Consider the following 12,654-nt stretch of genomic DNA (forward strand, 5'->3'; position numbering starts at 1 on the left):
TTAAATGACCTTGGATTTATATAATAATAAATGAGGTGGCAATTGGTGATCTTGATGACAGCAATTTCACTATAATGTTCTAAAGTGAATGGGTGGAGAGAAATTAGAGACTGTGAGTACAGACACTGCTTTTCAAGAGATCGCTGGGCCGGGTAACGCCTGTAATCCCAGCACTTCGGGAGGACGAGGCGGGCGATCACCTGAGGTCAGGAATTCAAGATCAGCCTTGCCAACGTGGTGAAACACTGTCTCTACTAAAAATACAAAAGTTAGCTGGGCATGGTGGTGCACCCCTGTAATCCCAGCTACTCTGGAGGCTGAGACAGAAGAATCGCTTGAACTCAGGAGGCGGAGTTTGCAGTGAGCCAAGATCGCACCACTGCACTCCAGCCTGAGTGATAGAGACTCTCTCTCTCTCAAAAAGGGTTTGCTGTGAAAGAAAGGAAAGAAATGGCAACCAGCAGAGGTAAGTAGAGTGCGCATACAGCCATTCACTCCACAGCCTCTGCAACTCTTGCTTTCTGCATGCCTACAGAATTAGCACCACATGGACACTGCCATAAACCCTTAACCTTATTACCACTAGCTGCAGCCCTGTCCTATCTCAAATGCTGTATTCCACACTTTGACAAACACCTGCTAACTTTCCAGCTCACTCCTTGTAGTATCTCAAATTCACCAGCCTTCTATCTTACCAGAATCTTTAATCCAATGACTTTATTACTATTATAATGTCCATCATCCCCACCATTGTGTCATTTGTTTTCTCCCTACCTAGTTTATATCCTATGGCCATCAGTAGAGTCACTGCTTTGCATATATTCAACTCTACTGAGCCCTTCTTCTCACATCGTACTTGCTTGGATAGATCATAACCCTAGTTAACTGCAACTCTCCGCCTGCTCCGTGCCTGCAGCCATGCAGTTAAAAGACATATAACTGTGCTAGCTGGTCTCCTGTTAAATTTGGGACCATGAATTTTCATGCAGTCTTTCATACTGCCCAGCAATTGTACAGTGTTTCCCTAATCCCTTCTCTCTCACATTCTCTCCTAGATTATTTCGTACTTTCTCCTCTCCCTTGTTTAACACTTCCTCTCTACGGCTTTGCTGAGATAGTTGAAGCAATCAGAAGAAATCATCCATACCTCCCTCCCCTATACCTGCCTATCTGCACCTGTGCCCACATGCTGACCCTTCCCTTCTTCCTGGGAATCACCTGTCTCTGCTGCTGGCTAAGTCCTGCCACCTGTGCACTAAGAGGCATTCCCTGACTCATGCTCATGGACAAGTTCTGCCATTCATTCTCATCTCTCTTCTGCATCCTCAGTTTCCCCCTCCTGATTGGATAATTCCCATAAACATGCAGACATGCGGTTATTTCTCCCAACTAAAGCTCCATTAACTCCACTTATCTGTCTGCTAGTATCCATTTCTTTCCTTCCTTTCACAGCAACTTTTTTTTTTTTTTTTTTTTTTGATACAGAGTTTTGCCCTTGTTGCTCAGGCTGGAGTGTAGTGGCACAATTTTCACTCACTGCAAACTCCGCCTCCCGGGTTCAAGCAATTTTCCTGCCTCAGCCTCCCAAGTAGCTGGGATTGCAGGCATGAGCCACCACGTCCAGCTAATTTGTATTTGTAGTAGAGACAGGGTTTCACCATGTTGTCCAGGCTGGTCTCGAACTCCTGACTTGAGATGATTCGCCTGCCTCAGCCTCCTAAAGTGCTGGGATTATAGGCGTAAGCCACCGTGCCTGGCCCATGGCAAACTCTTAAAAAGCAGTATCCATCTTTGCAGTTTCTCATTTCTCTCCCCGGATTCACTTTTAAACAAATTATAACAAAATTGCTTTCATCAAGATCACCAGTTACCTCCTCCTTCATTACTAATCCAAGGTTGTTTCATAGTCCTCATTTTACTTGTCCTATCAGCAGCCAATTACTTTCTTCTCCTTGAAACACTTTGTCCACTTGGCTTCCAGGACACCGCACTCACCTGATGTTCCACCTACCTTTCTGTTGTTCCCTTTCAGTCTCTTGCTAGTTCCTCCTCATGTCATCATTCAGACTGATAAGCGATGATGGGCAGTAGGGCTCAGCCCTGGACTTCTCTTCTCTGTCTGCCTTCACACCCTGGGTGATCTCAAGAGCTCTCACAGCTTGACGTGCCACCTGTAGGCTCAGGACTCCCAGATTTTTATCTTCAACCCAAACCTCTCTCTTGAATCCAGACACATATCTAAGTGCCTATTTGACATTTCCACTTCATTTTTTTGACTTTGTACTTTATACAAATGCATTCTATTTTTATTTTATTTTATTATTTTCTAGAGATGAGATCTCGCTGTATTGTCCAGGCTGGTCTCAAACTCCTGAGCTCAAGCAATCCTCCCACCTCGGCCTCCCAAAGTACTGAGATTACTGGTGTGAGTCACCATGCCTGGCCTACAAATGCATTTTATGTGCAAGATTAATACATAAAATAGGACAATAAAGAACTATTCTGGGTTTGGTGGGAGGATTGGGGGAGATATTGATCAAAGGGCATAGCATTTCAGAAGAAATAAGTTTGAGAGATCTATTGTATATCATGGCGACTATATTTAACAACAATATGTTGTATTCTTAAAAATTGCTAAAGACAGTAGATTTTAGGTGTTCTAGTCACACACACAAAAATGATAAGCATGTGAAATAATGCATATGGTAAATAGCTTGATGTAGTCAATTCACAATACGTACATATATCAAAACCCCATGGTGTACACCACAAATGCATGCAATTTTGACTTCTCAATTAAAACAAAGAAAAACAAATTACCCCTAAGGGGCTTTTCATTCACCTGAATATTTAATAGCCTCTTTTTTTTCTTTGAAGTTAATAGAGACAATGTCTCACTATGTTGCCCAGTCTGGTCTCAAACATGAAGTCAAGTGATCCTCCCACCTTGGTCTCCCAAAGTACTAGGATTATAGGCTTGAGCCACCATGCCTGGCCTTAATAGCGTCTCACACTTCACATTCTGAAACAGTTCCTAGTATTCCTCCTGTTTCCTAAACCATCTCAATCAATGGCAGCTACATTTTTCCAGTTGCTCAGGTCAAAATCTTGAAGTCATTCTTTATTACTCTCTTACTCTCATACCCACATTTGGTCTGCTGGCATATTCTGTCTCATTTAACAGTCTACCTCTCTATCTACCTCTCTATCTATCTATCTCTCTAGCTATCTATCTACAATTTATTGTCATCATTTCTCCTTTAGAATTATTGTGGAGTTTTTTGGGTTTGTTTGTTTGTTTGAGATAGGGTCTTGCTCTGTCAACCAGGCTGGAGTGCAGTGACACAATCATGGCTCATTGCAGCCTCGACCCCCCAGACTCAAGCGATCCTCCCTCCTTAACCTCCTGAGTAGCTGGGACTACAGGTGCATGCCACCATGCCCAGCTAATTTTTTTATTTTTATTTTTTGCAGAGATGAGGTCTCACTATGTTGCCCAGGCTGGTCTCAAACTCCTGGGCTCAAATGATTCTCCTACCTTGGCCTCCAAAATGTTGGGATTACAGGCATGACCCACTGTGCCTGGCCCTGGATTATTGCTGTAAACGTCTAACTTGTCTCGTTATTTCTGCCATTAACTCTCTTCAGACTCTCTTCAATTTATTCATTTATTCAGAGCACAATTCTTTTCTGCTTAAAATTCTCCAGAGGCATCCCATCTCCCTTAGAGCAAAGGCCAATGTCCTCTAACCCTAAGATCCTGTATAATTTTCCCCTGGCATTAGTGCTGCGCCCTCATTTCCTGCCACTCTCTTCTGTATTCAGGTCACTCCAGCCACGCTGACCTCCTCGCTGTTTCTTGGCCATGTCAGGCACACTTGCACCTCAGGTCCTGTGCATCTGCCCTTCCTTCTGCCTGAATACATTTCCTCCGGTGTCCTCTGCCCAGTTCCTTCACTTCCTCAGGTCTTTATTCAAATGTGCCTCCTGGAGAGCCCTTCCTGGGCTACCCCATCTACAACTGCAAATCTCATTCTTTGTATTTTTATGTTTTTCCTTTGGCATTTATCAGCCCGTAACAAGCTATATTTTTTGGCCTATTATGTGAATTTTCTGTCTCCCCCTGTAAAAAGTAAGCTGTATGAGAGCAGGAAGTGTGTCTGTTTTGTTCACTGTTTGTCCTTAGCACTACAACATGCCTGTTACTACCAAGTACTCAGTATTTGTTGAATGAATGAATTATAATGGTGATAGGCATGATGAAAATATGCAGACAGACAAGGCAAACACATACAATAATGCTTACTTTGATACACATTGGTGACAATTGTAAGTTGCGACTATTGTTAAAAAGTTCTTATTTTATCCTCAATGTTCCCACATCATCAAAATAGAGTTCAGCACCCAGACAAGAGTTAAGGCACTGGAATTGTGGACTGCGACTAAAATGTGTGATTTTTATAACTTTAAAAAAGTCCCCACAGTGACATTTTAAATATTATGATACCGAATATTATCTTTTTTTTTTTTTTTTTTTTTTTGAGACAGGGCCTCACTCTGTCACCCAGGCTCAAGTGCAGTGACACGATCACAGCTCACTGCAGCCTGGACCTCCTCTGGCTCAAGCAATCCTCCCACCTCAGCCTCCTGAGTAGCTGGGACTACAGGCATGCACCCGCCACGCCTGGCTCATTTTTGTATTTTTAGTAGAGGTGGGGTTTTCACCATGTTGCACAGGCTGATCTCGAACTCCTGACCTCAAGCGATCCACCTGCCTCGGCTTTCCAAAGTGCTGGAATTATAGGCATGAGCCACTGTGCCCAGCCTTCTTTTTTAAAAAAAAAAAAAAAAAAAAAATTGGCCGGGCGCGGTGGCTCAAGCCTGTAATCCCAGCACTTTGGGAGGCCGAGACGGGCGGATCACGAGGTCAGGAGATCGAGACCATCCTGGCGAAACGGTGAAACCCCGTCTCTACTAAAAAATACAAAAAACTAGCCGGGCGGGGCGCCTGTAGTCCTAGCTACTCGGGAGGCTGAGGCAGGAGAATGGCGTAAACCCGGGGGGCGGAGCTTGCAGTGAGCTGAGATCCGGCCACTGCACTCTAGCCGGGGCGACAGAGCCAGACTCCGTCTCAAAAAAAAAAAAAAAAAAAAAAAAAAAAATCTTTCTCATGATACACAATTGGAGCTCACGAACCAGTAATCACAAAATTGAGAATAAGATAAATCATAGGTAGGTTTATTAATGACTTCCAACTAGTTACCAGCAGAGGGTGCTACTTATCCATATTTTCACACGTATAAAGCATGTTTTGCTGAACTAATGGGCAGGCTTCAATACTGTAAATGACATTATCTTACAAATCTGTATTGTGTGATCATGAATCAGCTACCCAGACATAAACATAACACCTTCGGTTTTAAAAAATCTACATTTTTCTTTTCCTTATTTGTGAATTTAAATAGATGATCCTGTACATGAATATGGTACAAAAATATACAGAAAGAATTAACTCTTTCTTCTACCCCAGTCCTCTAGTTCCTCAATTTTCTCTTTCAAGGTTATCATTGTGTCCAGTTTCTTCTGCATTTATGTGTGTGTCTGTTATGTTTTGTGTTCGTATTGTATGTGTTTTCTGTTTTGTGTTTTCAATCAGAAATGCTGTAAGTGCCACTCTTCAGCTTAGGGTTAATTTATAAATAAGCCCATCATTTTGGGATTCCATGTCAGCACTTACAGAACATCTTTCTTTCAAACAGCTCTATTTTATTCCACTGTGTAAAATAAACAGAAATTTATGTAACCAGTCCTCTGTTGATAGACAGTAAGGTTATTTTAAATATTTGCAATTCCAAACATTAGTAAATTAAGTGTATTTTTACATTTTTCTTTGTAAATATGTGCAAGTATATCTGTAGGGTAATTTCCTGGGGAAAATTGGCTGGCCGTCTGAAAAATAATGAAGGTATAGTTTCATCTCTCTATACAAAGATAAATTCCGAATGTATTAAATCAAAGACACTAGAGAAAACAGAGGAGAATGTCTGTGATTTTGGAGTCAGGAAAGCTTTTCTAAGGCTAACACAAACTCAGAAGGTGTATGAAAGAGATTGAAATTTGACTGTACATTTTTAAAAATCTGTGTGGCAAAACCACCATAAACAAAAAATACAAATAACCCCTGGTAAAAATGTATTTGTAACGCATCCTACAAGCAACTAAGTCTTGTAATATATAAAGAGCTTTTGTGTATTGATAAAATCAAGCCCCACTGAAAAATGACCAAAGTATACAAACACATAAAACATCGAAATGGAAATACAAATGGCTTTCAACACATGAAACCATATTCGTAAGGAGAGAAATTGCAAATTACACTTTTTTTTGGTCTTTTTTTTTTTTTATCCTTTTTGTGGAATATTAGGGGGTCTCACTATATTGCCCAGGCAGGTCTTGAACTCAAGCTATCCTGCTGCCTCTGCCCCCCTAAATGCTGGGATGACAGGTGTGCATCACCACGCCCCTCGAGGAATGCATATTAAAATAATGAGATACTATATTTCACCTATCAGATTGGCACAGACCAACATATTGTGTTCGTGAGGGTGTGGGGAAACAAGCAGGCTCACAGTTTGTTGGTGAGACTATAAATTGGTACAACCTCTATGGAAACCAATTTGGCATCAGCTAGCAAATTTTTAAAACTAGTCAGGTTTGGTGGCTCACGACTGTAATCTCAACACTTTGGGAGGCCAAGGCAGGTAGACTCTTGAGCTCAGGAGTTTGAGACCAGCCTGGGCAACGTGGTGAAACCCCGTCTCTACTAAGAATACAAAAATTAGCTAGGTGTAGCAAGGCTGTAGTCCCAGCTACTTGGGAGGCTGAGGTGGGAGGATTGGGCTTGAACCCAGGAGGTCGAGGCTGCAGTGAGCTGCGACTGCACCTATAGCCTGGGTGACAGAGTGAGATCCCCAACTCAAAAAAAAAAAAAAAAAAATTACATGAAAGTTTGGAGGGTATTTTTCTTTTAGTCAAATCTGTTTATTTGGATTATCTGCATGTTCTTAACCAGCAGGAAATGCTACACAGAGATGAAGAATAAAGACAAAATATTAAAAATTTAAGGTAGGTATTATGTTCTTTGTATAATGTGGATAACAACCATATTGAGATATGGAAAGTAACATGACGAAAGAATCTCTGAGTGTATATCACTCATGGTCCTTTAGGAAATCGATAGTACTTTTTTTTAAAAAAGGGAGGCTGCAAAGAGTTTCAATTCTTGAAGGTGTAGGCAGGGTTAAAGGAAACAGCACGGGGTGGTGCACACCCTCAGGTGCTGGCATCTGGCTTTAGGAAGCCATTACCCTCCCTGGCAAGAGGCAATGGAGAAAACACAGAACCTAGTGAGCACTGTCACTTTAGGAGAGGCCACCTGACAGGAGCTGTGGAAAAGCGTGAGCTACTGTCAGACAGAGGCCTGGCAGGGTGGGAACCAGGAGAACAAACGCTGCAGGCCCTTCCTCCTCCTGGCCTTCCATCTGCTGGGGCCTCCCACTGGCCACATTCAATGGGAATCAGAGGCCAAAGGAGCCAGACTGATGCTGTCAATAGAGGCCGGTCTCCTGGGACGCTGAACAAAGATGGGTCGCTCTTGCTCTGCATCCACGGGGTAGATCTGGAAGGGCAACGGATGATTTCATTCAGTGTAATATGCATCTTGGTAATACATTCAGGGCCTTGCTTCGTTTCCCCCTTTCTCCAAAAAAATATTATCACTTTTTCTTTCAAAGTAATTACTTCTGAGGTACTCCTTTTTGGAATGGAAGCCATAGGTCATTCAAATTCCCAATTCTTTTCTTTCCAAGACAGCATCTTTATACGAAAATGGTCATAGCATTACATAGGCTGATTAAAAGAAAAATAAAAGGCTTTCTGAAGACACTGCATTTGCTCATTAAAGTCCAATTAAAAGGCCAGGCACAGGCACTTTGGGAAGCCGAGGCAGGCGGATCACTTGAGGAGTTCGAGACCAGCCTGGGCAACATAGTGAAACTCTGTCTCTACTAAAAATACAAAAATTAGCTGGGCATGGTGGCGCACACCTGTAGTCCCACTTACCTGGGAGGCTGAGGCATGAGAATTGCCTGAACCAGGGAGGCAGATGTTGCAGTGAGCCAAGATCACACCACTGCACTCCAGCTTGAGCAACAGAGCCAGAATCTGTCTCAAATAATAATAACAATCCATTAAAAAGGCAATTTAAAGACAATGACACCTAGAGTATAAGCACATTAAAGAGTATATTATGAGAAACGAATAGTGCATTTTACAGAGAGTGGGTTTTGAAAAATACAAGTTATGTTTGGCCATGCATATACTGGAGGAGAAGGATTCCATTATCTGGTTTTCTTCTTTTCTTTCCTTTGTTTGTTTGCTTGTTTGTTTTTGAGACGGGATGTTGCTCTGTCACCCAGGCTGGAGTTGGAGCACAGTGGTGCAATCTCGATTGGTTCACTGCAGCCTCAACTTACCAGGTTCAAGCCTGATCCTCCCACTTCAGCCTCCCAAGCAGCTGGGACTACAGGTGCGTGCCACCATGCATGGCTAATTTATTTTTTACTATTTTATTTTATTTTATTTGAGACGGAGTTTCACTCTTTTTGCCCAGACTGGAGTGCAATGACTTGGCTCACTGCAACCTCTGCCTTCTGGATTCACGTGATTCTCCTGCCTCAGCCTCCTGAGTAGCTGGGTTTACAGGCATGCGCCATCACGCCCGGCTAATTTTGTATTTTTGGTAGAGATGGGGTTTCTCTATGTTGCCCAGATTGGTCTCAAACTCGTGGGATCAAGCGATCCACCTGCCTGGGCCTCTCAAAGACCTGGGATTACAGGCACGAGCCACTGCACCTGGCCCCTTTCTTCTAATAGTGCCTCTCAATCATATACCTCCCACGTCATTTATATTTGGTTAGACAAAGTGACTCCCTCAGATCAACCAGAGATTAATCCTGGAGCTCCAACACATATTTAAAACTACTGGCCTGATAGTCTAACAACATTGAAGATTACCTAGAGAGAAGCAGATGTTATTTAAACGAATTTCTTGACCTATTTACATGATAAGATTTAATTTCCTTGAAACGCCATTTTGAAAACTGGGATTGGCATCTGTTACAGGTTCTCTAATTAGTTGCTTTCGGATTACTTGGCAAGTAAACGACTATGTTGTTATGAACCCTTCCTGCAGTATATAACCGAACATGAATCTCCATCTTGGGTTTCTTTTTGTAAAGTCTGCATCTGACCCCTTTACACTCTTTTCTGTGTTCACTAAACGTGCTCAGGGTTGGAAAAGCTGTTTCAGTAGAGACGGCATATTTCTCACGGCGTTCAGGGGTAGGTACAAGAGTTGCAGACATCCATCGTACGCTGTCCAGCGTCTGCACGTTCCCTTGTTTGCTCCCAGTGGGCAGAGAACCCAGCATTGTGGGTACCTTATTAGAACTGTCAGGAGGTAATATTACATAAGTAATGAAATAACATGTTAATGCAATTCATTACAGGTCCGTTGGAATTTATTGTTCAGGTTATTCCTTTCACTGCTCTGAGAAACATCAGGTATAATAGACTCACCTGAAGCAGGAAGTAAGCATGTAATTTATCAGACAGGCGATGTGGTCTAGTGGATCCAGAATTTGAATATTATTTCTGGCTCTGCTGCTGGCTTCCTTTATGACTAGGAGGGAAATGTCTCTGGGTGTTGCTAGTTTCAGTATCTGTGGATTAATAAGCAGATCGCAAGCATGGATGTTATAATAGGTTATTTCATGGGAAATTAAACACAGCAAGTCTGATGAGGGAGCAGGTTACTTGGTCATTTCTTTCTAGGTGCTATTTGGTGTTTTAAGAGAACATCTAGTATTGGATAAGTTCAGAAAGTGCATCATAACAACATGACTGAGAGCTCAGAATGTGCTACATGGTTCTGAGGGCCGTCTGTGTATTACCTCATTTAATCCCTGCAGCACACCCACCTGGTCATTGCATGATATTGATGCAATTTTACAGATGAAGAAACTGAAGCACATATAGTTAAATAATTTGTCCAAGATCACAAAGCTAGTAAGCAGCAGAACTGGGATTTGAACTCAGGTTATTTAAACTCAGAGCCCCAGCTCTTATTCCCCAGTATTTGACTCCCCTTCGTTCTCACCTGGTGATAGAAAAGATGATGACCAGGCCGGGCACAGTGGCTCACACCTGTGATCCCAGCACCTTGGGAGAATGAGGCAGGTAGATCGCTTGAGTTCAGGAGCTTGAGACCAGGCTGGGCAACATAACAAAACCCTGTCTCTACAAAAAATGCAAAAATTAGCTGGCTGTGGTGGCATGCCCCTGTCATCCCACTTACTTGGGAGGCTGAGGTGAGGGAGTGGCTTGAGCTCAGTAGGCAGAGGTTGCAGTGAGCTGAGATCATGCCACTGTACTCAAGCTTGGGCAACAAAGCAAGACTCCATTTCCAAAAAAATAAAAATAAAAAAGTATGAGATTTAACTTTTAACTTAAAAATAATTTTCCTTCATCTGATTAGAGAGTATACTCAGGGTGAGATTTAGTGTGTTGTTTTTTGTAGCGACGGGGGTCTCACCATGTTGCCCAGGCTAGTCTTAAACTCCTGGGCTCAAGCGATCCTCCCACCTCAGCCTCCCAAAGTGCTGGGATTACAGGTGAGAGACACTGCACCCGGACTATTTTTCTGTTATTGCTGTGGTGGGGAGCACACCAAAATGGTGCCTGTCATCCTCATCCTTCCTACGCATCTTTCCCGGCACTGCTACTGTGATTAGTATCTTAATTCCAACCTAGGCAGGTGCAGTGCATCAGCGGCTCTCTTCTCCAGCTTCTTTTACCTCAGCCCAAGCCACTCTATAGAAAAGGGCTCCACCCACATCATCTGACCTGTAGGTCTCCACTCTCTCTCCCCAGTTCTCAGATGGTTCTTGGAGCGCTGGGAAAGTCAAGCGAAAATACGGTGGTGAGTTCTCCCCCACTAAATAATTAGACTTTGGCTGATGCTGGCCTTTAGTCATCGAATGCCAAGAAAGTACCGCCCTAACCAGGGAAAAGCAATATCAGATGTAGGCTGTTCTGTTGCCCCTCAACCTCAAAATGCTTGTGGCAAAAGGGACAAACCTCCAATCCGTCTATATTAGGGGTTCAACAGAGTTAACTGAAAACTTGAAACAAATCTGGAAAGAAAAACTCTACAAATAGGGAAAAAAGATGGGTAGCTGAGGATGATAAAGTTAGATTCATTCCCCAGATATGTTGCCATCACCACAGGCAGATCTCAAATTGTTTTCAATGGAGCTTTTGGAAATTTAAATTAGCCCTGTCATTTTCAGGCTCAGTCGTTTGGAATGTGCGTTGGTGAAACGCGGTGATGTAGTTTTGTAGACCGTAAGAATCTTGGGGGCACCTGAATTCTTAAAGTTAGAGATTCATTGTAGGTCTTCTCCTGTTCTCTGAGAAGAAAACCAGACTTCATATAACAAGAAGTGAGACAGAAGAACAGTTTTCAGAAGCATGTGTCACTCTGCTATTTTAGGAATTGTTCCAATAAGAGATGTTTATAGTAAGTTTGGCGTGACCCAGCCAAGAAGCTTAATATAACAAGGTTAACGGAATGGTGGGAGGCAAGGCTCTAGTCTATACCAGCTTGCATTTATTAATAATCAGAAAGGTTGCGGATGAAAGACTTGCTGAGCATTTACTAAATCTGGTGCTTGTGGTTTGCAAATCATTTTATTAACAGCTGCTATCATCTATCCTAGAAATGGCAGGAAGAAGTGGTATTATTTTATCACATAAAATAGTCTTCACAAAGAGAATGAAAACAGTTTAATCTGGCAGATATAAAATTCACTGGTGAAGCAGAAAGCCGTGCTCCGCCCTCCCACTGAGCTCACTAAAGATGGTTTCCTGGGAATGTCTTGGTGAACAGATGTTTCTTCTTAGGTTTTGATGAAGAGTTTAGTGGCATCTAATCATTAGTGAAGGGTTGCTTTGGCAAAAGAAATCTCTTGTCTATCTACACACATAATTAAAATTTTTTACATATATTAAAGATTTTGCATTAATGAACTACCAATAGGATCTCACATAGGTGAGTTATGATGATTGACTAGCTTTCATAATCAAGTTTTGAATGATTTTAAAAATCAGCCTGCCTGATCTAAGGTTTGGAAGTTTAATGTTCAATAACTAACTTTAGTAAAGGGAGGAAACATTTTTTAAGAAAAAAAAACAGTAAGAAAGATAATTACATTGTTAACATAATCTGTTTGGAATTAGAATTTGATTCAGAAAGCTTTCTAGAGAGCCTTTTGAATCACCCTGAAATCTGCCAGTTTTTTCAAGGATGCTGCTTTTGTACCTCTGTATATATCAGACACCTTTCTTTGCAATAAAATGAACTTTCTCAGTGATTGAAGAATATAGATGTTGATAAACACAAATTATGTCATGTTGTTTACATATACATTCCTAAAGAATAAGAAATATTAGACAATATTCATCATACATACATCGTAGATGAACTCATTGAAGTCAGAACAAATGTAGATTTCTATAAGTCCCAAAGAGTAT

General features: G+C 42.0%; 1 protein-coding gene across 1 annotated transcript; it reads right to left on the reverse strand.

Annotated features, from left to right (window-relative positions):
- Window positions 1-9,226: 9,226 nt before the first annotated feature.
- On the reverse strand, window positions 9,227-11,096 carry LOC126931571 (putative uncharacterized protein C12orf77). Its single transcript, XM_050749979.1, is given in 4 exon segments — window positions 9,227-9,337; window positions 9,339-9,510; window positions 9,640-9,782; window positions 10,917-11,096. Coding segments are annotated over 4 exon segments (606 nt in total).
- Between the last annotated feature and the right edge of the window lie 1,558 nt (window positions 11,097-12,654).

The sequence above is a fragment of the Macaca thibetana genome, chromosome 11 (assembly GCF_024542745.1).
Source record: "Macaca thibetana thibetana isolate TM-01 chromosome 11, ASM2454274v1, whole genome shotgun sequence".
NCBI classification, from domain to species: Eukaryota; Metazoa; Chordata; class Mammalia; order Primates; family Cercopithecidae; genus Macaca; species Macaca thibetana.